This window comes from Melopsittacus undulatus, chromosome 7 (assembly GCF_012275295.1).
Source record: "Melopsittacus undulatus isolate bMelUnd1 chromosome 7, bMelUnd1.mat.Z, whole genome shotgun sequence".
Taxonomy (NCBI): domain Eukaryota; kingdom Metazoa; phylum Chordata; class Aves; order Psittaciformes; family Psittaculidae; genus Melopsittacus; species Melopsittacus undulatus.
Window position 1 is genome coordinate 11,583,158 of NC_047533.1, and position 25,321 is coordinate 11,608,478.

General features: G+C 38.0%; 1 protein-coding gene across 1 annotated transcript in view; it reads right to left on the minus strand.

Annotated features, from left to right (window-relative positions):
* SORCS2 (sortilin related VPS10 domain containing receptor 2) overlaps positions 1 to 25,321 on the minus strand; it is a 111,751-nt gene that overhangs the window by 73,652 nt on the left and 12,778 nt on the right. Inside the window, exons 4-7 of the mRNA XM_034064787.1 lie at positions 19,547 to 19,611; positions 17,267 to 17,385; positions 12,888 to 12,977; positions 2,322 to 2,501 (exon numbers count right to left, since the gene is read on the minus strand). Coding sequence (XP_033920678.1) covers positions 2,322 to 2,501; positions 12,888 to 12,977; positions 17,267 to 17,385; positions 19,547 to 19,611 — 454 coding nt within the window. The remainder of the gene's footprint in view (positions 1 to 2,321; positions 2,502 to 12,887; positions 12,978 to 17,266; positions 17,386 to 19,546; positions 19,612 to 25,321) is intronic.

Below are 25,321 nucleotides of genomic sequence, written 5' to 3' on the forward strand. Positions count from 1 at the left end.
ATACAAAAAATAGTGCTACACAATATACGCTTGTGATTAAAATGTAAATGTATACAGTTTGTTGTTTGGGAAATAAAGCGTGAATAATGTGTACTGTGACTTGTGTAGCTCTTATCTATATGAGGAGTCACAGCAAGATCCAGTCTAGAAGAATTACATTAGTATGCCCATTTTGTAAATATGCCTATATCAAATTTGTGACTGGTTCACTGTGGCATCACTTGATACAATTTCAAGGACATGCTCCTTTTGGATAGCCACTCAATACTTCTTTCTTTTTCTTTCCTTGTTTGAACAAGTGTATGTGAATTACTCCCTTTTCACACACACAACATGAAAAGAAGATATAAAAAAGATAAAGCACATAAAAGAAAATTAATGCAGACAGGTAGAAACCTCTAGAAGATGTTGTAGCAGGTATATATATATAAAAGACTAAGTGAGGTCAGCAGAAGACAACAAAGATGAAGAGCACAAATTTTAAGTAGATCTATTCACTGATGGAAAGAGAAATTGTCAGCTGTTGAGGACTGTTGTTGTCTCTGTGTTGCACTAAAGATTCCTCTTCCCAAGAGGCGATACTTGCATTAAAATGCCCAGAGAGAAAACCTAGACTAGAGCAAAAATCATCCCATCAAGAAATGCAATATGTGTTATATTTATCAGCTATTTGTACTGTGCAAACAACCCATGCATTACTTGTACACATGTACTTGATCACATTCCAATAAAGAAGATGAACACTGTTTATTGTATAAGCTATCTAAAGAAAGCTGTAGGCTTTCTTATTGTAAGCAAAAATAAGTGTTCTCTTATAATGCAAATCTGTTCCAAACATAGTTTTAAAAATTTAATTGTATGGCTCCATGTGTATTGTCTTTCAATTATCATGTGCACATTTTCTTTTTAATGCAACCCTACATATTAATCCAGCACACACAATAATCTAGGATCTCTCTCTCTCTTGTACATTACCAAATATGCCCTCAGCAAGACTATGAAATTCTGAAATCACCAGTGAAACTTAATTAAGAGAATAACTTTTGCAGACAAAAGGACAGTCAGGGGTGGCATCTCTGTACAAACTCATTTGAAATTACATGCTACATGTAACATAGGGAGTAGAGATCATACCTGACTACCCTTTAGCTTTGTATTGTGCAGGAGTGAGTGACCAGGAGCAAAGAGATGCAAACTAATGCTCTTGATAAATTACCTTGTGCGAATGTGGCTACACATAATGTATAGCTTCCCTCATTAGGAAGCCTCATTTATAACATGGTAGAGTCCAGACAATAATCGGTGATAACGATAAAACTTTTTTGGTTTACTAAAGCCATTTGGAAAGGACAAGATCAACAAAGATAGAGGAGATAAGGGGGAAAAAATTGCTATAATTATCACTCACCAAGAAGAATCTAATTACAGCCATTTAACAACTCTGTAAGCATATGATTTGTACCCAAAGAAATCTGGTGCTCTCATAGAGATTTTTATTTATTTTTTTTAATTAACTGACACCAGGCAGATTAGAGTGTAACAGTGGTCAAACTGGGTGGGACCTAAGATCCATTATTTTAATATTCTGATAATGGCCAGTCCTATGTGCTGCAAGAAAGAACAGAACAGAACCAGAATGTACACCTTATTACATTTAAATGTCATCACCAACAGATGGAATTGAGAACAGTTTGTGCTACTCTTCCAAAACACTATATTCTTCAGTCTTTTACTTTGCCAAGTACACTGATGTTAAAATCCAAAATAAATTTGTTTACAGGAGAGTCTGTCTCATACCAAATGCTGTTGGCACAAGATACCTACTGAAAGCAAGTGGATTTGCTGTCCAGTATCTAATTTTGTCAGTTCTCCACTTGATAGAGCTGATACATGGAGCGCAAGGCTCACAGGATCAGTTTTTAAGACCCAACTGGCTAAAAGATGTGCTGCTCTAAGTCAGGAAGTGTATCACTAAGACACCTAGAAGAAAAAAAGCTCTATGTAAGCAGCTGTGTAACTTCATGCTTCAATAATAAATTCTGCTGCCAGCTTCACTTTTCAATATCTTGAAAAAGACCCTCAGCTAATTGTGGTTTTGCACATCTGTGGAACATCTTACCAAGAATCTAGTTCCTAGAGCACACAGCACATTAGCACAGCAAGAGGGAAACATGTAAGCAATAATGCACTACTGAGAAGTCCTTTTACATGAAAGATAACTGTGAAAATATATTAACATAAAATTAATTATACTCATAACCAGAATAAAAAGAATTTAAACTTCACATGGACTACATGCATTGGAAAAGATAAAGACCTACCTCCAGAATATCTATCAGGACATTTTCTTCTGGCTGCTTTGTGCTACGGACATTCTCCAGAAGAATAGAGTAGTAAACACCTTGCGGGTCAGACTGGTATAGGTTGTACGTGTCTGTCTGGTACCACTCCTGAACAGCCACAAACACCTGGTTTTCATCTGTACTGATTATCTGTAAATCCTGTAGAAAAAATGAGACACAGAATTGTTAATTTTTCCATGATTTCTATTTTATAATCAATAAACTGGCCAGGAGATTTTAATATGGTGGACAAAAGATGCATCTGCAAGTTCAGTAACAGTAATCTCTCAACTCAGTACTAACCAACAGGCAGTACCCCACCACTGCTTTTTGTCTATAGGGTATATAAGCAGAAAACATCATGGGGAAGATCAAAATTCTAAATAACTTTTAGTTTGCTGATGACACCAAGCTGTGTGGTTTGGTTGATACTTTGGAGGGAAGGAATGCCATCCAGAGGGACCTTGACACGCTTGTGAGTTGGACTGATGCCAACCTTATGAAGTTTAACCATGTCAAGTGCAAGGTCCTATATCTGGGTCAGAGCAATCCCAGGCAAAGCTACAGGTTGGGCAGAGAAGAACTTCAGAGAAGGACTTGAGGGTGTTGGTCGATGAGAAAATGAACATGAGCACGTTTCAGTATGCACTCACAGCCCAGAAAGCCAACCGTATCCTGGGTTGCATCAAAAGGAGTGTGACTAGCTGTCCTGGATAGGACAAGGTGTAATGTGTTAAAACTTAAACAGGAGACATTTACATTGGATATAAGGAAGAAATTCTTTACTAAGGGTGGTGAGGCACTGGAATGGATTGCCCAGGGAAGTTGTGAGCGCTCAATCCCTGGCAGTGTTCAAGGCCAGGTTGGACAGAGCCTTGGGTGACATGGTTTAATATGAGGTGTCCCTGCCTATGGCAGGGGGGTTGGAACTGGATGATCTTAAGGTCCTTTCCAACCCTAACTATTCTGTGATTCTACTGAAACAACGTAAACAAAGCTGATCTAAAAAAAAATTCTCAGGTTTCTAGAGAATTCAGAACTATTTTGTCCTGGGTGAAGCATAACATAGAACAGAGAATCAGATATAAGACCAGGTTGGATGAAGCCTTGGGTGATATAGTTTAGTGTGAGGTGTCCCTGCCCATGGCAGGGGTGTTGGAACTAGATGATCTTAAGGTCCTTTCCAACCCTAACTATTCTATCATTCTATGATTCTATAATTTACAGCAGTTACACATAGAAAGCAGTACATATCCTGCACACAGCTCATGCATATTATAGTATATAAGGCTAATTTATCTATGTAGACAGATTCACTTAAATATTCAACACTAGTAGCACAAGAATCAACATTCTGCATTAATTTCTTAAGAGTTTCAGGAACAGATATTGCAGCAGCTTGCTTTCACATTTCTTCACCCCAAACTTCTTTCTCAGACAAAAGACAAAGCACAGCTGGGGAAAACAATTTAGCACTAATATTAAACAGAAGAAATAAAGCAGAAAGTAAGAACACAGAACTAAGCTCAGCAAACAGAAGAAGATGAGTTTGCAACATGATATGGCAGCATAAAGGCAGTTGTTGGGACTGCATATGAAATGGCATCTAGTCACAGAGACTTAAACTTGTAAACTCTTTATGATTTTGGTCCTTAACTGTGACACTATATCCAGTTCTGTCATCTTATTCCAGAAGAAAATAACTAAGGCAAAAGAATGAATATTAAATAAAGCCACCAAAATGTCAAGAGAAAATGAATTTGGAAATAAACAACTTTTTTTTTTTTACAAAAAGAAAAAAAAGTAAGGAAAAAAAAGCTTTTTCGATCTGTAAGACAGAAATAAAATAAATTCTATGAGAATCCAGTTAAGACTGAAGAAAATGCGAGTAACAGTGCGTATCTGAATACTTGGCAAAGCAGGGCAGTCACACTTCAGGCAACGTGCACGATGTGACTGAGGCCATTAGATTTAAAAAATACATCAGTAGAAATAATATGGTTAAAAAAAATTAATATGAACAAAAGCTGGCTATTAAGTAAGTAATCATTTAAATTTAAAGTATTTACACATGTGACATCTCAAAGAACTTCAATGAAGTCTCCTGTCAATGACAGCTCAATGCTGTTTTCAAAGACTTTCATGTTGAACTATGTACAAAAGTAGATATTTGTTTAGCATCCCATTAATAGTTGCTTTTTCCTTGCACTCAGAAATTACTCAGAAGCAGAAAGTCTAACAGAAATGCCTGCAAAACACAGCAACTGATCCCAACAGGTTTTTTGCAAAGCCTCTTAAGTGTATGGAATACTTTTGTCTCCTGCCTTAAACCAGGGCTACATGAGGCTGGGTAGCCCCACATTACACTGCACCTAAATGCTGAATTCATCTCTTCTTTTGCAGTATGAGAAAACTTCCCCTGATTATCGAATAAGTAAGGATAGAAATGAAGCAGAAAGTCAAAAGAAGAGATAAAGAAAGTCATATTTTACTGTGAAAATCTCTATAAAAACCCTACTCTAATGCGATGCTAGGAGCTTTCAGCAAAATTACCAGCTACGTTATTATAATAAAACATTTATACAGCATCATAAACAACTGTAAAACTCCAGTGAATGGCACTTTCCTTGGCCCAAGCATCAGTGGTGGCAGAGGTGAGAGCTGCCAGGATGGGAACAGTTTTGGTTCTCACCTCAGTGTGAGGTAGTTGCTGCCGAGCCAGCAGAAACAATTTACAAAGAGCTGAAATGTGTGGTGCAGAAGGACAGGAAGATTAATTCTGGAGGGATCAGGTGAAGGGAACAGGGTTGGACTGCAGAAGCTGACTGCAGCAGATGAGTTTAGCTTTCCCTTGGCAGTGACTGTTACCAAGGAAGAGATTTGTACACGCAGACTGCCAGATGCCAATTTTTTCCTGAGGCAAGAACCTAACAGATCCTGGTTTTAACAAGTGAAATTGTCCTTCATGGTCTTGAACTTTCTTCCTTCCATTCAAAATTTACATTTTCAGATTTCCATTTCAGCCTTACCGCTATTTTCCTTTCACAATGACTTCCCTCAAGAAGCAAACCAGTCCTACAATAATCCTGCACAACACCCTCTGCCCAGCTATGATATAACCCTCTGGGAAAATTAATTGACAAAGTAGAGAAAACTGCAAATTTCATGCCTGATTCTTAAATTTAACTTTCGAAACCCTGGATGACACAGACTGCTGAAAATCTAGCTAAAGCAAAGTCCTGTCACTCTTGTACTATTCTTATCCTGGAACAGTGAATTTAAAAAGAGGAAGAAGACATTGATTGACAAATACAGAGGCCATGTCTTCAGTGTGTCAAGTCCAATCCTTCAGCCCAGCTACCTACTGTTCAACAGATGACAAGCACATGAAGATGGGATGTCAGCAAATACTGCCACATAGAATTTACTGTCACTAAAGAGTTAAATCGTAAGGACACATGAGAAAGAAGAAATATCTTCACAGAAGGAATGCAAGGTTTTATTGCTTTATCTATTTCATGGCCACAGATACTACCTTAAGCTGTAATTTCAGCAAATCTTGTAAGGAAAACATTTATTCTTTGGTGATTTCATGCTTGGACTACTGTAATTGCCTTCTTGCTAGACCTCCTGCTTTCTCCCTCCACAGTCTGCAGGCTACTCAAAGTCCTGCTGATCATCTAATTTTTCTGTAATTATGCTATTCACACATGATTTATTCAAATTCATTTTAAAAGATCTTTACTATTGTGAGAGATCTTCAGGATTTTGTCACTACTCAGATTTTTATTATTTTCCATACTGTTTTTTGTGCATACTTTCAGTATTTGAGCTCTTGTGCTTTCCTGTCATTTCCATGCTCAAATCAGAGTCCACTAACTCTCAGGTGCCCCAAGAAAGCACCATTTTCCAGATTTGCTGTAGCAAGCATGTTGTTTCTTCTGTCACATACCCATTCCTCCATGGACATCCCTTCTCTTGTCTCTACTACTTTACCTTTGCTCTGTCCTGTCTGCCATGTCTTCTCTGTTCCATGTCTTGCTGCCCAAGCATCCATTTCCTTGTCATTTCCCTTCTCCCCCCCCCCCCCCCTCCCCAGGCTCACCAATGACAATTTGTATCAGCAATAGACTGATTCCCAAATACAAGTATTCTCTATTTACTTTATCTCATGTTCTCAGGCTGTAAGCTTTTGTACAGTTCTGAAATGCTACTAGCTGTATTGTCCAAAACACTTTCCTTTGAGTAAATGCATCAGAAGCACAACAGATGCAAGCACTCAAGGTTGTGTAGTCTCAGCCTTGACCTCCAAATGCATCACATTTATACCCCTGTAAACTCTTAAGTGCATTCAAGGTAACTGGATGGCACATATCCCAGAGATAACATTCCTAATCTTCCTTGTCCGGCTGAGTAAAACAGTGCAAGGAGAAAAATCAATTACGAGTTACACCGTGAAGAAAAGAACAGTTCCTTGAACCTACCTTGGATCGATTTGTACAACTGGGGATCCATACAGCTGCTACAGCTCAAGTTCACTGCCTACTGCCATGACACTGCCCTGGAAAAGAGTATTTCTCCTGCATCAAATATCACTGCTACCTGTATTTCTATTTCCTTCCTCTTTATTCTTTGTTCAACAGCCATTCCAATGGACTTTCAGAAGAATGGATAAGTTAGTGCTGCTACAGCTGCAAACTGCTTTTCTACCTGGCAAAGAGGACCAACCTGATGCCTCAAAGCGGCAAATGACAGAGATGGTGAAGGGGCTACCCAAGCAGGGAAACAGTTCTTGGGAGACTAAGAGCCTTGCTAAACGAGCTCTCATAGCCTCATTCCTTCATTATCATCACATGCCCAAAGCCTCAAGAGAACTTTGCTAACACAAGGGATGCAGGAATCTCTCCTGACATTTCTGCTGCTAACAAATGCATTTAAAGAATGCTTGAAAAAGTGAGAGGGAGCTTGACAGAGAAGGGAATATATGCTTCAAAAGCTTCATGGCAATTTATGGATAAAGAATAAAACTGTTCAAAATATCTTCCTCTTGAAAGTGTTACATCTATTAGTGAAAGATACACACTACTTTGGAAAAAAAACTCTGGTTCAAACAGTGACATATTTCAGACTTCAGGTAAAGAAGAGGTGATCTTGTTTCAAGCCCCTCAGGAGGGCACAAAGTGATAATCAAATAAAAAGCATATATGGAGTTAAGGAAAGGCATGTACAGGAGATTCCTATTACCAGGAATATATGAAAGACTAACTTATCTCTAAGGCAATAGGATTTTTTTAATCTTTTATTTCTGTTTATTTCCCCCCTGTATTCTCTTTTATCTTTGTTACCCCCCAAAAAAATTATGTTATTGACTATTTCACAAGATTGAAAAGACATATAGAAATAGATGAAGCTTTTTCCACACCATAGGTTTTCAGAGCTAAACATGCTGAATTGCAGTAGGATATTACAGACAATAGAGCTCTCACATTAAGATTTTGTAGCTAGAATGAACAAATACAGAATCAATGAATGTCCTGTATCAGTTCATAAAAGGAGGTAATTATCAATGGAGTTTATTTACAAGAGGTGGGAAGGGGACTCAGAATAATTAAATTATCCCAAATTCTAACAGCAAAACTACTATGATTTGTAACAGATTCCTTGGTTTGGTCAGCAATTTTGTTAACAAATTTTTCGCTTAAACTCTCAAAATGAATGAATTCCCAGTTTTCCTGCTGATCACATTAGACCATGACTCAACATCCTGAATAAGGACCAGAACCCAATGTACTCATCCTTGTCCACAGGACACTTCTCTAGGAGAGGACAATAAGAACTGCAGGAACTTTTGTGAAATACAAGTGTGATGACTCCCTGGACAGAGCTGCAGCCTGTGCTGCTGAGCAGACCTGCTCTCCAAGCATGGGCAGCAGAGCCCTTGCTCCAGGTTGAGAACAGCCCAAGGGGGAATGCTGGAACTCCCTGGAACACTTCTGCATGCCCAGCCAGCTATTTCAACACAAAAATGCAATCCTGCTGTTCTTGGCTTGATTTTTGTTTCATATTGCCTTCCTACAAGTTATTAACTTATAATCTAGTTTTAGCAGCACAGAACAAGCAGTCTTGGTGAAATGGAATGTAGTATAAGAAACAATTCCTGTTTTTAAAACAACTGCTCTGAATTTTCTCTTCTGTTTTGAGGAGCATCCAGGCAGCCTTCAATATGTTTTTACCAACCTTTGCTACCAGCCTGCAGCAGCAGCCGGCACTTGACTCCAGTCAAATTCAGGAGACAGTTGTATGACTCGATGTAGTATTAGTATTGAACAAAACTACTAAAACAAAAATAAATATAGCTCTTAAGAGCTCTTTTAGTTTTTAACAGCACAGAAAACATCTAAAATATAACAAAATTTACCTGAATCCTGTTCATTAGATGGTCACCAATGACTCTGCCCTCTGTACATATATGGAGCTACAATGTGCTACAAAAAAGTGGTGTAAGTGGCACTGTGGAGCTGGAGCCTAGAGACTTAGCACATGTAAAGCATAGCTGGAAGCTATAGCTATAGCTTTACAAGCTATGCTTATCAAAGTAGCCTTTGATTCACAAGTAAAGAGGCCTCAAGATATGTCCGAAGATGAACAACCCTTTTTAGGTTCCTCACTGGGGGTACAGTTGGAAAAATACAACATAAATGCAAATACAAACATTGCAAAAACAATATAAAACTTTTTTTTCAGATTTTCAGCCTCTTCATATCAAAAGGAAACTGAGACATCAATAATGTTTTCTAATTGCTCAGTCTGAAAATGTTTATTTTATCTCCATATGTACAATCACCATGAAACACATCTGTGCAGCAAAAGAATAGTATCTGAAAAGCCCAGCACAGTTGCTTTAGGCTAGAGGCTGGTGTGCCAGCGCAGCTTTTCTAATGTCAGACACATCCCTGACCAGCCTGTAGTATCTTCTTACTTAGCTACAGTCTTCCGTCCCTGTACACAATCATTGCTCAAACACTCTGGTAAGTGACATTCAGCACTTTACAGAGAACACTTGGAAAGAGGTTTCTTGAAGCCTCATTCAATTCTTTTGAATAAAATGAAATAAAGCCTATAGCAGATCCACTGGTTAGGCAGTGTCTAATACTTTAAAACCTCTGAAACTCAATTCTTTCAAAAATTATGTGCTTTAATCAGTCTTAAGAAAAAAGGTAATATCTTTGTGAATTCTTTTGTTCTGTTTATCGCCTACCACCATAAAAGTAGCGACTCTACAGTCATGTGTTCTAGTTGTACTCCTTATGTACTGATTTTCTGCTTCTTTGCAAAGTAATTTCATCAGGAAAATTTCAACAGTAATTTGCTCACATGAATCTTTTTCCTTCTGTTCAAACCAGATTGGAATATATATTTCTACTGTGCTCAGATGATCCTCACTGAATTATGATGTGATAAAAAATTTCTTCTTGTTTACTTCAATGTCTACAATTTCAGCTGTAATGTGAAGGTACGAAAAGTATCTTTACAGAAGAGGTTAAAATCTCTTACATTTACCACTGCTCTAATGGATGTCTGGCTTCCAGGCCCTCTTAGTGAAATTTTCAGCTCTGTTGCGTGCAGATACCAAAGAAACTTCTCTTGGAGGCATCATCAAAATGCTAAAGAGATACAGTTTATTTTGTTCCACTCATTGGGTACTGCCTGAACTAGGAAGAACACAAAACCATCCCTTTCCAAATGACACAGTCATCCTGTTTCCAGCTAGCTATTGACTCTATCCAAAATGAAACTATTAACTTCTAATTTATTTATTCAGTCAAGCCTGGAGTTAATCTGCTTAGGGAAAAAAACAAAACCCAAATAAACAAAAAACATATTCTTGAAGACAAAGAATTCCACATGCAGCACCATTTCAAACAATCCAGACTACATATGATACAAACACTGGGAAGTTACGCCTGATGCTTTGTGAGTATGTCAGAAATGCACTCAGGAAGAGCATATGCCAAGTAAATTAAACACCCTTTGCAGATTAATGGCTTTTAAGGCTAAAAGTAATTATTAGCTCCTTTAGTTCGCTCTCTGCTATTTTTCCAAGCACAGAAATTGCCAATAATTATTTCTGCATATTATATATGATGCATATATTTTACAAGATACATAAGGAGCGAATAACATCTATATGGTTAGAAGAAATCTCTCAGAAAGGCACTCAGTTATGATTTGAAAACTTCAAAACCCAGAATATCTGTCACTTTCCTTGGCACTGTTTCAAATACATAATCACCAACATCATTAAGAAGTTGAGCTCAGTTTCTAATTTGGATTCAGCTCCCAACTGTAGTGGGACTTTCTCTACTAAAGTGCTTTTATGAGTCAGTATTTTGTCCCCTTGAGGAGGCTTCTTCACTGCAATAAAGATGCTTCTTAATCTGCCTTTCTGAAAAACAAATTACACTTTTTTTCAGGGCTATTTTTCACTGAGATCACTACACTCCTCTTATTTATAGTGCAGTCCCACAAACACAACAGAGGTCCTCATGGACTGCAGAAATAAATGACTGTGGAGGACTTCTTAAAATGATTTTGCTTCCAAGGAAAACTCCTTGGGACACAGATCTAGGTTACCCACTGCGTGCAGTTGTCTCCAGCCCTCCCATATTTGCTGCACTTCTTCACAACTGACCCTAGGTCACTTATTACAAGTGAATGGATGCCTATAATGACAACAGTCTTATAGTTCTCGCGTTCTGACAACCTCCACCAATTCATTCTGATCTGTCAGACAGCTAGATCTGAACCCAAATAACATGCCCTTTATTAACACAGTGTGCTACAATATTGATACTTAAATCAGAGGCATGTGTCATTAAGGAGGTATAATACACATCCAACTTGTTAAAAATAATTTATTTTCCCAAATTCTTGAAGTAATCACTCACACATGGAATGTGAACTACCATCTATAGCATCTATAATCATAACATTTTGTGCAACTCCAAAAAGGCTGAGTTAGCATATTCATCTTCTATGTGACAGCAGAATCAGAAAGGACAGTGCTGTCTTGGCCGAATGCAGCAGATTACTGGGTGTGAGAAGGCAACTGCAATGGAAAGGTGCAGATTCCTCCTCCACAGGACATCCAGAAACAAAAGGAAGAAATGCCCTGCTCTATCTTACAAAATTTCTGCCCTACTGTTTCCCAACATGCAATATTTTTCCACACAAAGTACAGTCAACACCTGCACTAATGTGCTGGCATTTCTTCAGGAAATTTGCCAAGGGCAAAATATTCCCAGCTTGGGGAATGTTACCTGATTAAAGTTATTTCCAATTAACACAAGCTTTACATCACTAATTTGTGTATTGATGAAAAAAAAAGGACATAAAAATCACTTACGGAAACATCCTTCCTTCTCTTCTCTAAGCTCAGCTTAATCAAATGCTTCTTCTCCCTCATTGCTACTCTTGACTCCCTGTTTTCACCTTGTCATAATTTGTTTCCTTCCGGCTCCTTCAGTGAGGCAATGTGCTGTGCAGAAGTCATCTGCAGAAGGGTTTCCTTCTGCTGCTCCTTGCTCATTCTTTGCTTTCTCCCTCACCCCTTACTTTTCTTCTACTCCAGCATGGGTCATACCTGGGCTGTGGTCTCTTGGAATGCCCATGTTTGGCACATTATAAAATTTAAAACTGAATATTCTCCTGCTGTCTTCCCAATTACAAATTCATCCAGAGAAAGCATAAAGGCTACTGTGAAGGACTTTAAAACACTGAAATAATCATGTGGAAGAGTTGATTTTTTGACCTTTCATTAGCTATATATTTCCTGTCAAAATAGACAAATATAAAGCTACATCTGTACTGCTACTAGAATACCCTAATTTCATATTCTTGTTCAACTAATACACGAGGATTTGATTTAAGGATTTTATTAATATGCTTTATATTTAAAACCAGATTTCAGTTGGTCTATTTGGACAAAAAAAAAATCAAAGATGAAAAAAGGTTAAATGGCTGTGCAAATAAAAATACAGAAACCCTGTCACTATAAAAATACACTAGATTGAATGAACCTCTCAAGAATCCTTGTGTTTTTGTTAAGTCCAAACTGGGATTCTTTAATGAAAGAGAGCACCATCAACTGGTAAAATTCTCTTTATATTGCTATTCATGCTTATACCAGAAAGCACCACGTGGAATTAAACTGTAATTGATTCTTGAAAGATCACTCACTCAAAATCATTACATTGCCATTGGGTGTGCAGCACCGCTTCATGGAAGCAAAGTTCAGAAACTGCTGTGAATTTGATGACAAATAAGCTAGCATATGTTCTTACCCTCTACAGTTTATGAGCTACTACATTGCTAGAATAAAAATAAGAATGGTAGATTTGATAATATACCAAAATCAGGATTCAGAAATCTTTACAAGGGAAACTGTGATCTCAGAATAATTAAGTGTAAAAAAGAACAAAACCAGTTTAGGTAGAAGGAGAGGACAACAAATGTATAAATAGAAAGAAAAAGATGTATACTTACTTTTGGCAAGGCATATTTTGGCAACTTCATCTGTACAAAGGCATTTCGACGGTAAGAGACATAATACTTGGTCCGATTTGCTGATGTTGTCTATAACAAAGGAAAAAAATGAGATCTGTGATAGTTTATGTTAAATCTAAAGAGTCTGAGATGGAAGACTCTCTAACCTGCAGACTTTCTAATCTGCAACTGAAATACACAGCTATTATTTTTATTGCATGATATGAATTTGCACAATGTACTCCTAAGAGAATAGATCAAAGTTGTTACAAAATAGACCCCAAACAGACTCAAACTCTTTTGCTCTCCTCCTCTTTAGGAAAAGTGATTTAAATCCCTCTTTTGCCATTTCAGCTGTCTTGAGTGATACCTGAGACTTCTGCATCTCTCTGCCCCAGTCCTCACTCATATATCTGCACCCATTGGCCTCCCATACCTTTGCCCTTTCATAAAAGTCCAGGCAGCAGCACCCTCCAGGTAAGAGGTAGGGAAGAGGCCCACAGGCCATGAACACCAGGTACCTCAAGGGCAAGTGATATTCTAGCAACAAAATTCAAAGCACAACACAAAAGGCTAAATAAATTCACACTAACAGTATGTAAATAATTCACTGTATTTGACTAATATTTTTTATACAGGGTAAAACATTTGCCAGTGGAAGATGCTGACATGCCACATGGAAGATAATGATGCAACTTTGAATACATTGGTCAGTCAGTTTGAAAGTCAGCGATATGTCCTGAAGACACAATGATATGCATAATTAGAGAGGTAAACCATGCATTTCAACTTCTTGCACATGTGTAACTGAAGACAAATTAGGTTTTACGTAAAATACTTGAGGGCTCATGAAGATTTTCACTAAAGAAACCCAACAGAAATACACATTAAAAGGTACACCGCTGTATGAATCTTACCCATTAGCCCCTTTCTCCTCTTTATAACAGAAGACACATTGGTCATGTTAAGACTTTTACCTTATTCATAAAAAGCGTCTACTGCAAATATTGTTCCAAAGTACCAAAAGGATGATTCTAATTAACATTGATGAAAACACTCAACCAACAGCCTCACCAGGTTTTCCTAGTCACAAATGTAACATCAAAATCTGTAGCCATACATACATTGGCACATTTACAGTTGAACCTCTTGAGCACTGCCAGAGGAGATTAGCAAAGGTTTTAGCCTTTGGTAAATAATATCTCACTGTTTTTTCATGTTCTTTTTCCCTCAGATCAGCTGGGTATGGGCTATTCAGTCATTTTCACTAAATTCATAAAGGGTGGGCTCCTGGCAGGAACGCATGGATCAAAAAAGAAAATGGAAGAAGTGAAACGAAATGTCCAAATTTTTTCTCTGGTTGTCCATGACAAGTCAGATTGTGGAACAGAAGCACAGACTCATCTTCTTTCTTTGACTTAGGAAATTCATTTAAAATCCTACTCCAATCTCACTGCTTTTCTCTTCAACTTCTCTGTTTAAAAAGGGAACCTGATTTGGAAGACAGCTTCTCCTGAAGGATGCAAACTTGTCTTCACTTGGCAAAAATAGAGTTGATGCATGAGAGCAGGTCCACTGACTGAATATTTTAAAGATATCAAAGAATTTAATATTGTAATAATTTTCACTCTTTCTTTAGATCAATTTCTTTTTTTTTTTGTACTAGAAAGAATGTGATGCCCTTTAGAAATGTGATTTGGTAAATGATGGATTAAACCAAAAACCTCACCATTTATTTAATTAGTGTTAAATAGCAGTCTTATCCATCTTTCCATAGCCTTTTTGTTCATTATGCGTTTTTTTAATGTCACTCATTTTAAATGACTCAAGATGATGCAAAGGCAGCAGAGGATCAGGGCTGAAGCAGCAAGCCATGTCTAGTGTCACTGACATTAAAAGCTGGTCTGCGCTTAAAAACAGTGTTGAAGCTTTAATCCTCCTACTGAAATCACCTTTGGAGCTGTCTGACTTAAATCACCTTTGGAGCTGTCTGACTGTCAGTGCAAACTCGAAATGACTATTAGAAAGTTCCTGATCTTCATGGGTATAGACATATTAAAGAAACAGGGTTGAGATCTTCCTTTAAGATCATGAAAGTCTGAAATTTGGACCAGGATTAGAAATGCAGACCTGCAACACTAATTCACAGCGGCACAGCTCAGGGAATGTGAGCAATGCCAGGGACAATAAGACAGTCTCAAACTTTGCTCTCCTTTTCACAGATGATTCTGTTCCATCTTCTTTCTGATGGATATTACTGTGATATTTAGAGAAGTCCCTAGTCTAACTTATAAAGCAATATTCTAACTTATATAGCAATATTTTAGTCTAGTGATAAAAGAATTGCCACATGATTTCAAAAGTGTGCTGTCTGTCAGATGTGCAGCTGCTGTGTGGTTTCACTGGAACAGGCAAGTAGGGTCCTGCATCACACCTCAGGGGTGGCCTCACTTCCGATGTGACTGTAAGATCCTAGAGTTATTTTCTATCCTCCAGTAATATAGATATGGCTAACTGTAAACCAATTTAGCAACAAGATTTATGTTACATACTGCAGATAAATCTGAAAGGAAAAGACTAGAGATACTTCCCCTTTATGTGGAATACATGCACATCTCATTTACTGGCCTCAACATGTCTCAGATCTGCGGAGCCTACATTAACAATGGCACCCTTCTGGTAGTAGCCACTGGCTATTACTTTATGTGTACCTTTCCAGGTTGCACTTCCATTTTGTGTCTGCCCATGCCTGGCATGAGACAGGATAACAACAGCTCAAGATGCAATTATACAAGGCATCTGGCAAAACAAATGCTTGAAGAGGAAGCAGCCAGTGTTCTGCTGAGCACAGCAGTTGGGAAGTTCACGTGGTGAGAAGCACTTCACACCATCTACACACCGTGAAATGGATTTTACAATGTGCATGGGAGAGAGCCACAAATAAAAATACCTTTGAGCAAAACAAGTCCCACAAGTGTTAGACCTGGGCTGAAAAATGCTTAATTTTATTCAAAAAATATTTCCCAAGTCCATTTTTCTGTTACTTTGTGGTGCTAAATGTTCTAAACCACGTGGGTCCTTGAAACTTCTGTACCAAAAGAGAGGAAGACAGATATTTTGTGTCTCTATTAATTTACAAATCCTTTTAGAAGAAACAGACACAAGAGGGGTAAGATGCAAAGACGTCAATCTCTGTACACCATGACAGTGGTGGGGAGACCTATCCTTTGCCATGATATTGCTTTCCTGCAATAGTCAGTAAGTAGAGAAGCCCTGCAACAAGGAAATCATACCAAAGTAAGGGAAAAATGAGAGCCAACCACTAAGGAAAACACAGGCACCTTCCCTTATAAAATCTTAAAAAACAGGAAGAACATAAAAATTCTTTGAGAAGTTTGTAGCTGAAGTACTGGAATGGGTTGCCCAGGGAGGTATTGAATGCTCCATCCCTGGCAGTGTTCAAGGCCAGGTTGGATGAAGCCTTGGATGATATGGTTTAGTGTGAGGTGTCCCTGCCCTTGGCAGGGGGTTGGAACTAGATGATCTGAAGGTCCTTTCCAACCCAAACTATTCTATGATTCTATGATTCAAATCACGAGCCCCAGCCACATACTCTTAACATTTTCCAGTGTGCCTGAGCTGTACTGGTGCCATAAAGCTGACAGAGTTCCCACCCAAGTTTCTGCATGCAGATCCTGCAGTTTGGGAATAAACCCAGTGTTCTTTGGACCATCATGAGGTACAGACATGGTGTTCAGGGACATGGTTTAGTGGTGGACTTAGCAGTTTTAGGTTTATGGTTGGGCTCGATCTTAAGGGTCTTTTCCAACCTAAATGATTCTATGATTATTCTAAGTTGCTCTAAGCTCCTCAACTATGGCCATTTCATTCTTTTGCTTCCTAAGCACATACATGTAAAGCTTTTTCCCAGCAAAACCAATCCATAAGAAGAAGCTATTCTCTCAGTAGCTTTCCTTGAATGCTTTTCTCAGACAACTTTGTACTATGGAAGTACTGGAAAGGACCCAGAAGAGGTTGCAAGCTTAAGAACAAAAGGCTTGTGCTTTGCCTAAAGCACAAACATATTTAAAAAAAGTAACTCTGAACCACACAATCCACTTGGAAATTTTCATACCATTAAAGCTAAATCAGTGATAAAATCAACCAGATAAATAGGCAAAGGGTTGCACAAACTAAAGAGGCTTTGGATTTTTTGACTGAATTCTTTGTTCCATGTAAAAATTTATCAATCATCATTTATACTCTGGAGCAGGTTTCTCCACACTATTACACTATCACAGTGCAGCTGTATTACTGCATTGTATAAGATTTTAATTTTGGATTTGAAAATGGACTGTGTCTCCAAGACGTGGCAGTACCTGAAGAAATATGTAGTCATCCTGCACAGTTAGGGAATCCCGATCAGTGCCACCAGAAAACTGGACTGTCATTGTCTTATCAGAGCAATTCTGAATCTGGCAAGTGATGTAGCGATAACCTGAGGGAACAGAGACAGAAACATATGACAGGGCTATCAAGGGATGAAGAAGCAAGCAGTATAAAATGTTATTCATGTAGGGGAATTGCTGTCTTTGCCAGGTGAGTTAGTTGTAAAATTATTATATTAAACCCTCATACAAGATTTTTTCAATCTCCAATGTACCGAGAATATATTAACTGCTTACACTTCAGATCATTCCTGGGAGGCAGCCTGTTATTATCCAAATTTTGCTGGTCCAGAGAGATTAGGGGTTAGATGAATGAGACATTCATGGGTGGGGATAATAGGAGCCTCTTTTCTCACTTAACCTATGCACAGAGACGTATTATTCACTTGGAGAAATAGCAGCCTGACACAACATAACTGAAATCAATATATCAAGCGTGTTATAAAATTGTGATGAGCGAAAAGAGAATCAGACTCCATTTAATAGACAGCGTGCAGAATTTTAAAGGCTATTTTCAAAGCTCTGTAGGAAAGTTAAGACACGCTTTTAACAGACCACTGGAACTGCTCTGTTGGGGCAAGACTTCTATATTCAGAGTTAATACCTTGTTGAAAAAGCCTGGACTGATTTATATCACTGGAGGCTATGGCCTCTGTCTTCCTCTTCAGCTAGCAATGGGTGAGGAATATCCTCTCTGCCTGGGCTGTCAGAACAGCATCACCGCTTCTTTGATGCACAATGCTCTTATCAGAGAGAGCAGAGCCAATAATCGTACCTTACACCAGCTGTGGCCCAGAGACCTTCTCCTAGATGCAAGCTCCTTGTACAGCTCAGCTTCTGTCACAAGCTTCTGAGCACAAAGTACTTGAGTGACTTTCTGAAGTGCAGTGAGAAAAATCTTAACTACACAATCCTGCGTCCAGATCACCAGTTCTCCCCATGCTCCAGAAACAGTATGAAGGAGTGAATAATGCATCCCTGTATCCTTCAGTATTTTTTGCAGTGTGATAGGAAATGCATTCCACATTTTGACTTTTAATTAGAAAAGGCTAATCCAGTATACTAGATACAAATATTTGTTTTAAAATCTGTATCTATTTAAAAGGCAGCCAGAGTCAATCTAAGTTCTCCTGCTTATGTCCAAATCATCATCACGAGGATATTTGAGTAAGCACAAAAATGGGCCATCAAAAAGTCTTGTAGCTATTCATAATACACATGACAAGGACCACAGCTCTTGATCGGATAGGCAGCACAAAGAAGCTCTTTCCACTAAAATCAGTGCATGTACTGAACACAAGTGCCCAAAATCCATTTGTTGAGAACCCGGCCAGCAGACAGTTATGGGAGTTTTAATTTTTCTGCTGTTTCTGTTCAATAAAAAAAGATACTTTTCATGCAGCTCCTGAAGTATCTTCTTACGCTGTCTCTAAACAGAGAAACTGACTGGGCTGTGTTGGAGTCACTATGTCTCAGAAATCTCAGTGCTAAAAGATTTAGAAACCTTGCCATCCAAATTTTAACATGGTAACTTTGATTTTTTTAATAGGACTGAAATAAAGAAAAGCTTCTGGATCAGGGAAAGTCAAACTGTGCATTCTTTACAACTCATTTTTAAGAGTACACAAGAACTTAGATGATCTGATTCAAGGAATTAAATTATCTTTCAAGAGTACAGCTGGTAACAAGAAACTGTGCAAGCTTTTGGAAGCGTGGTGACTCTTTAGTACAGCACATCCTGACTGCTAATCTCTTTTTCATTTATTTTCCTCTTGAAAATAAATGGATACTGTAACATGAAGAAATTCTGGGAGATGGTGGTTAGTGCAGATGGACTGGCACATGCAACCATTCACTTTAACAAACCCTTATCCAGCACTAACACTACATTGCCAGTTTTATTTCAAATCAGGATAAAATGTTCAATGTTTAACTGCCAGAATAAATTGCACTATTAATGGACATTTTCAACAGAGCATAGCATCTTGACGTCAATTTGTCTCAGAGTGGAAAACAAGTAAATTTGAAATTATACTACATTTTTATATAATGGGACAGCTTTGCTGACTACAGATAAACAGAGAATGAATCTGACTTACACAGTTTCTCTTCTGACTAGGTTTAAGAACAATCCAAAAAGTATGCTCTAAACCAAAGAGAAATGACTATACACTAGGGTATAAATTGATAATAACATTTTCATTTGCATACCTCCACTGGGGTCCTGGATTTCCATATGAACTAAATCAGGGTCTCCGTCAACTCCAGCAACAGCCCTGAGAACATAATATAATCAAGTTATGCAGAGCCAGCTACAGAATAGTAATTATGTGGATGAAAGAAAAGAGGATTTCATACTAACCAGCTTTAACATTCTAGCTAGGAAATTAAAATAAACCTCATTTATAATGTCCTATTACTAACATCTAGCTGGAAACTATTTTTTTTCTGTACTTGCCATTATGTTTTTCTCAAATTTAATCAGAATCTCTTTTACTAAAATATACATACAAATAGGATCACTTGGAGAAATGAAATAGGTACAAAACTGGAAACAAAACTTCATAATCATAAATTGAGAAACATATTGAGAGACATATATACACATACCGATACACATACTCACATGCACTGACTGGCAAGAGCCAGAGCATCTTTTTACAATTATGTTTGACATTTGAGACTACAAGGCAGATTTAGTGCTAAAAAGGACTGAGATTCTATTCTTATTAGAAATATCTTACACTTGACATACAGCTTTCATAACAAATTGGTATATCTTTGGTTAGTATATTAAAGAGAAGATTCCACTCTGATAAAGAGAAAGGAAAGAAAGGAAGGAAGGAATTAAGGAAAGGAAAGGAAAGGAAAGGAAAGGAAAGGAAAGGAAAGGAAAGGAAAGGAAAGGAAAGGAAAGGAAAGGAAAGGAAAGGAAAGGAAAGGAAAGGAAAGGAAAGGAAAGGAAAGGAAAGGAAAGGAAAGGAAAGGAAAGGAAAGGAAAGGAAAGGAAAGGAGAGAGAGAGAGAGAGAGAGAGAGAGAAAGAAAGAAAGAAAGAGAGAGAGAGAGAGAGAGAGAGAGAGAGAGAGAGAGAAAGAAAGAAAGAAAGAAAGAAAGAAAGAAAGAAAGAAAGAAAGAAAGAAAGAAAGAAAGAAAGAAAGAAAGAAAGAAAGAAAGAAAGAAAGAAAGAAGAAAGAAAGAAAGAAAGAAAGAAAGAAAGAAAGAAAGAAAGAAAGAAAGAAAGAAAGAAAGAAAGAAAGAAAAGAAAGATAAAAGGTGTAATGGGAATACAGGCCGATTTTCTCATAACATTTCCCATGTCAAATATACTCAAAAGATGATATAAGTCAAGACGATATAAGATAAAAGCCAAAAGATGAGTTTTCTACCCTAAGGGCTTCTTCCATCCCTACTTGGGAATGGCAGCCCCAGCTACGCTTTTTTCTGGTCCTTCCATCATCATTATTTGGGCAGATTCTGCAGAGAAAGTTTCGAGCTGACAACTGTCCTGTCACTAAGTAAAGCAGAATCCAGCCACACTAGCACAACCACATTGCTCTTCACAGGCATGGTAAGAGTCCATTGAATCAGCAGATGTGAGCTGAAGATATGCAAAGGTGACACATTGATTGATAAAGTGCACCTGGATGCAGATACTTAAAAAGCCCATTAGAATACTTAAGAGAAAATTATCATTTTGATACAATTATTGATAATCAAATGCAATAAAACTATACTTTGGACTGAAATTACATCACTGTTTAATGATTTTAATAGGATTGATGTATGAGGAGAGTTGAAACTCAGACTCAGTAATTGGTGGCTCCTTGGGAGCACAGGCCAGGGGGAAGAGGCTGGATGATTTCCACTGCATAACAACCAGAAATCATCACATAAGCTCTTTCTTCCCTAATCAGATAAATGATGAGTCCAAAGAAGGAAGGGTGGAGGAGGCACAAGTCTCCGCCAAACCACAAGATGTGAGGGAAACTTGTAGTGGGAATTTTTTAGTAAATGCTCAGAAAAATCTTGCATTCACTAAGAAATTGGTCCCTGAAACATGAACTATTCTAGTATTTTGCAGGCAACACATTAAGTCAGAGAAGATGTTCTGTTCACTGAGATCTGATAAGAATGGATATGAGCAAAGACAAGGGATGTGAACTTTTTTGCTGTGTGTGCTCTATATACTTTTCTAGACACTCGCAACACCAAACAACTGCAGTCAGCATTTTGAGAGAAGAAAATTACGTTTGATGAATATTTTACTTTTTGTGTTGGGCCCCATGCAGCTGAAACACCATCTAATAGAAACTCAGGGTTGAAATTTTCTGAGTCTCAGCCTGACATAGTGATCAGCATCAATAATGCAAAGATAGGTTTTGGGTACTTCTGAAACAACCTCTCATGTCTATTACTTATCACACATGATTTCATATGCACAGTTTGAGATATTTGTCAATATCTTTACCTTCTCATATTTCTTTCAACAGCTTAGAGTGATAACAGTCTCATGTCTACCATGCTCCTCCTAACTGTGATGGCTGGCACAAGTAGCCTCTAATCTTGTTTCCAGTGTAATCTTTTAGTGCAAGAGGCTGTAACTGATCTATTTTAATGAACACTGTTATAGACACAGAAAATGAAAGTTTCCAACCCAGACCACTTTTCTTTCGTTTTTTATTTGAGTAGATATGAATAAATCACAATGAATGGGTTTTTTTAGCCCAGCTGGGAAAAAGTAATACCTCTTTGTCCCTGAAGTTCAGGCAATTCTCCTACCCCTCCCTCTTAAAACTACCTTTTATTAACCATGAGAACAGTTCAAAAGGGAAGTCCTCTATTCCTAAACCAGATGGATCACCTCTCACAGTGTCCATTGACTATAAATGTTTAGTACAACAGCTTCATAAGCATTTCTTGTTGTTGTTCTGCCAGATTAAGCCACCCTGTTCTTTGTCCTTAGTCTTGCTTCTCTTTCACCACCTCAGCTGTCCAATTGAACCTACCAGGCCACAGCATTAGGAATTCTCTAATTTAAAGGTGTAAGCCATACAGCTGCAAAAAAAAATATCATTAAGCTATACCTGTAGATCTCTAACGTCAAACAAGTGTAACAGCTGAGATGCATCCTTAAAGTGCAGAGTTTATCTATTCTGAAAGGCAAAAATTAAGTAGATTATTCCAAAAACTTGCTTTCTGTTTTTCACTACTCTAGTAACAGAAAAGAATCTTGTTTGCTCACTGAAGACATTACACCTTGCAGTCTACTTTTGAATACCAGCAGAGTTTCCATACTCCAAAGAGCAGAGTTTCCAAAGTCCCTTTACACAGCTTTACAAGCACTTAGGAATAGACCTATTTTTATTGATAAATCCTTCCCCCCCCCCCATCTATTATGCCTATTAAGAAAATCTTTAGAAAAGTGTATAAAAAATGCAGAGAACTTGAAGCTATATTCCTGAAGAATAAATTACTTTACTCATTTCAGTGGACTCCTCTGCAAACAGTACTCAAAGCAATAGTTATTTTACTTGTGCTCAAATCACGAACCAAGGCAAAAGTCATATGTCACTACGCAGGCAAACCACAGTCTAGGTCCCTCTACCCATGCAATATAGTTTTCTTAAAATGATAAGCAAACAATGAACATGCAGAAACACATATAGTAAATGATCCACTTGAAAGGAAGGCTCAATTATCTGCTTTTTTTGTGTTGAGGGAGAAATGTAAGACAATTTTTTAATGCATTTTCATTTACAAACTTACTCCTACCACAACATAAACACACTATACCAGTGTGAGGATTGTGCCCACACATCCATTCACGAGCACAACTGATTGTTCCTCAGCTGGCTTTAGGGTAGGACTTACTCTGTCTTATAAAGCACAGACTCAACGGACCCTGATAATCTAACAGCTTCTCCTTTTTTAGTTGACATTTTTGCATCAACTTCCTCCCCCAGCAGAATAAGAACTTTCTCAGGAACAATTTTTATTTAATTTCAGCAGGGGTTTTGGTTTGGCTTGGTTAGGATTCCCCCACTTCTCACAGTAGTTTGCAATGAAAATGTTCATATCTCAGCAGTCTGGGACTATTTCTTTCTTTCTTTGTTTTACTTCAGTAAAGGAGGTCTGGCCACTGAATTTAGGGTCTTCTGGTTTAGGCTGTTTTAGTGTTTTACATTCAACCATTAAAATTTCCAATGAAATTCAGACTAACTTTAAGATCAAAGAATTCTTCCTCTAGGAAAAGAAATATCTCTTGACCAAATATACCATGCTGGTTAAAGCAAGTGCAACACGCCAGCACTACAGATCACGTAACAGCATGGTTGCAACACTTCAGAATTAAAATAGCCCAACTTGATTGTAGGGTAGTGTAAATATAGGCAGCCTCAATATGCTTCTTCTCTTCCCTGTGAACACACGTTCTATTATCTCTCTGATGCTTGTCTGACACCATGTTGAGCCTTTTGGGAAAACTAGTCCTGCAGAATGTAATCTTAGAACTATTTGGAGGGATTAGTTTTCTCTTACTTAAATCAACGGATCATTCCAGCAGTTGTGCTCCAATCCTGCGGAAGAAAAGCAGCAAAATAGCCCCTTTTGACGGTGCAGAAGCTAAACCGCCTCAGCCCCAGTGCAGTGTTTGTGCATGTCTAACCTCATTTATGTCATAATGCCGCATCTAATAAAACACAATGAGAAGCAGAAGAAATCAAGGCATTTTTGTTTCCATTCAGGCCTGGATTTTGTCTCCTGAAGGACACTAGAGCCCTTTATTATGCATATGCATTTTTTGGAATTAAGGGAGATTCTTCTGTAACATTATCTGTTGTACGACCTTAATGTTTCTGCCTTAGTGCTCACCAGGTAATTCCTTAACAGCATTACATCAGCATGAAAATCATGCAATGGAAGGGAGTAACAAGCCCTCTGCATTTGCCTCAGTCTGTGCATATATGTATACTCTATGATATGACCATTAGGTATTTTATATTTTTAAATAACCATACTAAAATTCTAATAATTTAGAATTTTCATGTTAAAAACTCTACTTATGAGACCTTTGTCATTATTGCAATATTTTCAATTTTATTTAGGTACCTGTCTTCACAAACTGCCCCAGTACTTTCTAACTCTAGTTATATGCAGTATTATGACCAATACTTCGCTGAAACTTGATATTTATGTAACATACATGAACAAAAATTACCACTAACACTACACATCTCAAAATATGAATCATCAGCATCAGTCCCTTGTATGGTAATAATGGTTTGATTTTACTACAAGCAGGGAATTTTTTTTCTTTGTTTTTAGTAGCTCAAGCCTGTTTTGTAGGGGAACAGTTGCCTGCAAACACTTAATCAAGTACAGCCTGCCAATGGATCCCTTCTTTGTTAAATATTTGATGTAGTTCACTTTGATGCCTAGTAATGAAGAGACACCTTCAAACAGGACATCTGAAACCTGCTCACTGATGTGCAGGAGCCTCCAACCAAAAGACATCTGAATACATGACAGCCTCCTCAATTTGCCCGTCGCATAATCTCTGAATATTAAGTTTATACAGAAGGTAACAAATTCCCAGTTTATATTGGCTGATTTCTAGCGATTGACTGAAGAGCACTGCCTTGCTTACAAAGCAAGGCAAAAGCATGCAAATGTTTTCACTAAGTAGTTTAAAATGGTATTGACAACCTGGTAACTGAGGGAGAAAAAACTATGTTTTGATTCATACAAGCTTGTGACTGATTGTGCTTCAGGCCTTGCAATCTTTGCATCTGCTTTGAAAGACTCGCCTTCAGCGATTCAGTCAATGCCGCACACAGCCAGCGTGTGCTGCTACTAATTTCCTCCCTGTGCTTAGATGCTTTTTTCCTGCCACCTTTATCCAAACAGAGCTGGAGTGTTTGTCATTGCTGTGGGTTGACCTTGGCTGGCCACCAGGTACCCAGCAAGCCGCTCTATCACTCCCCACT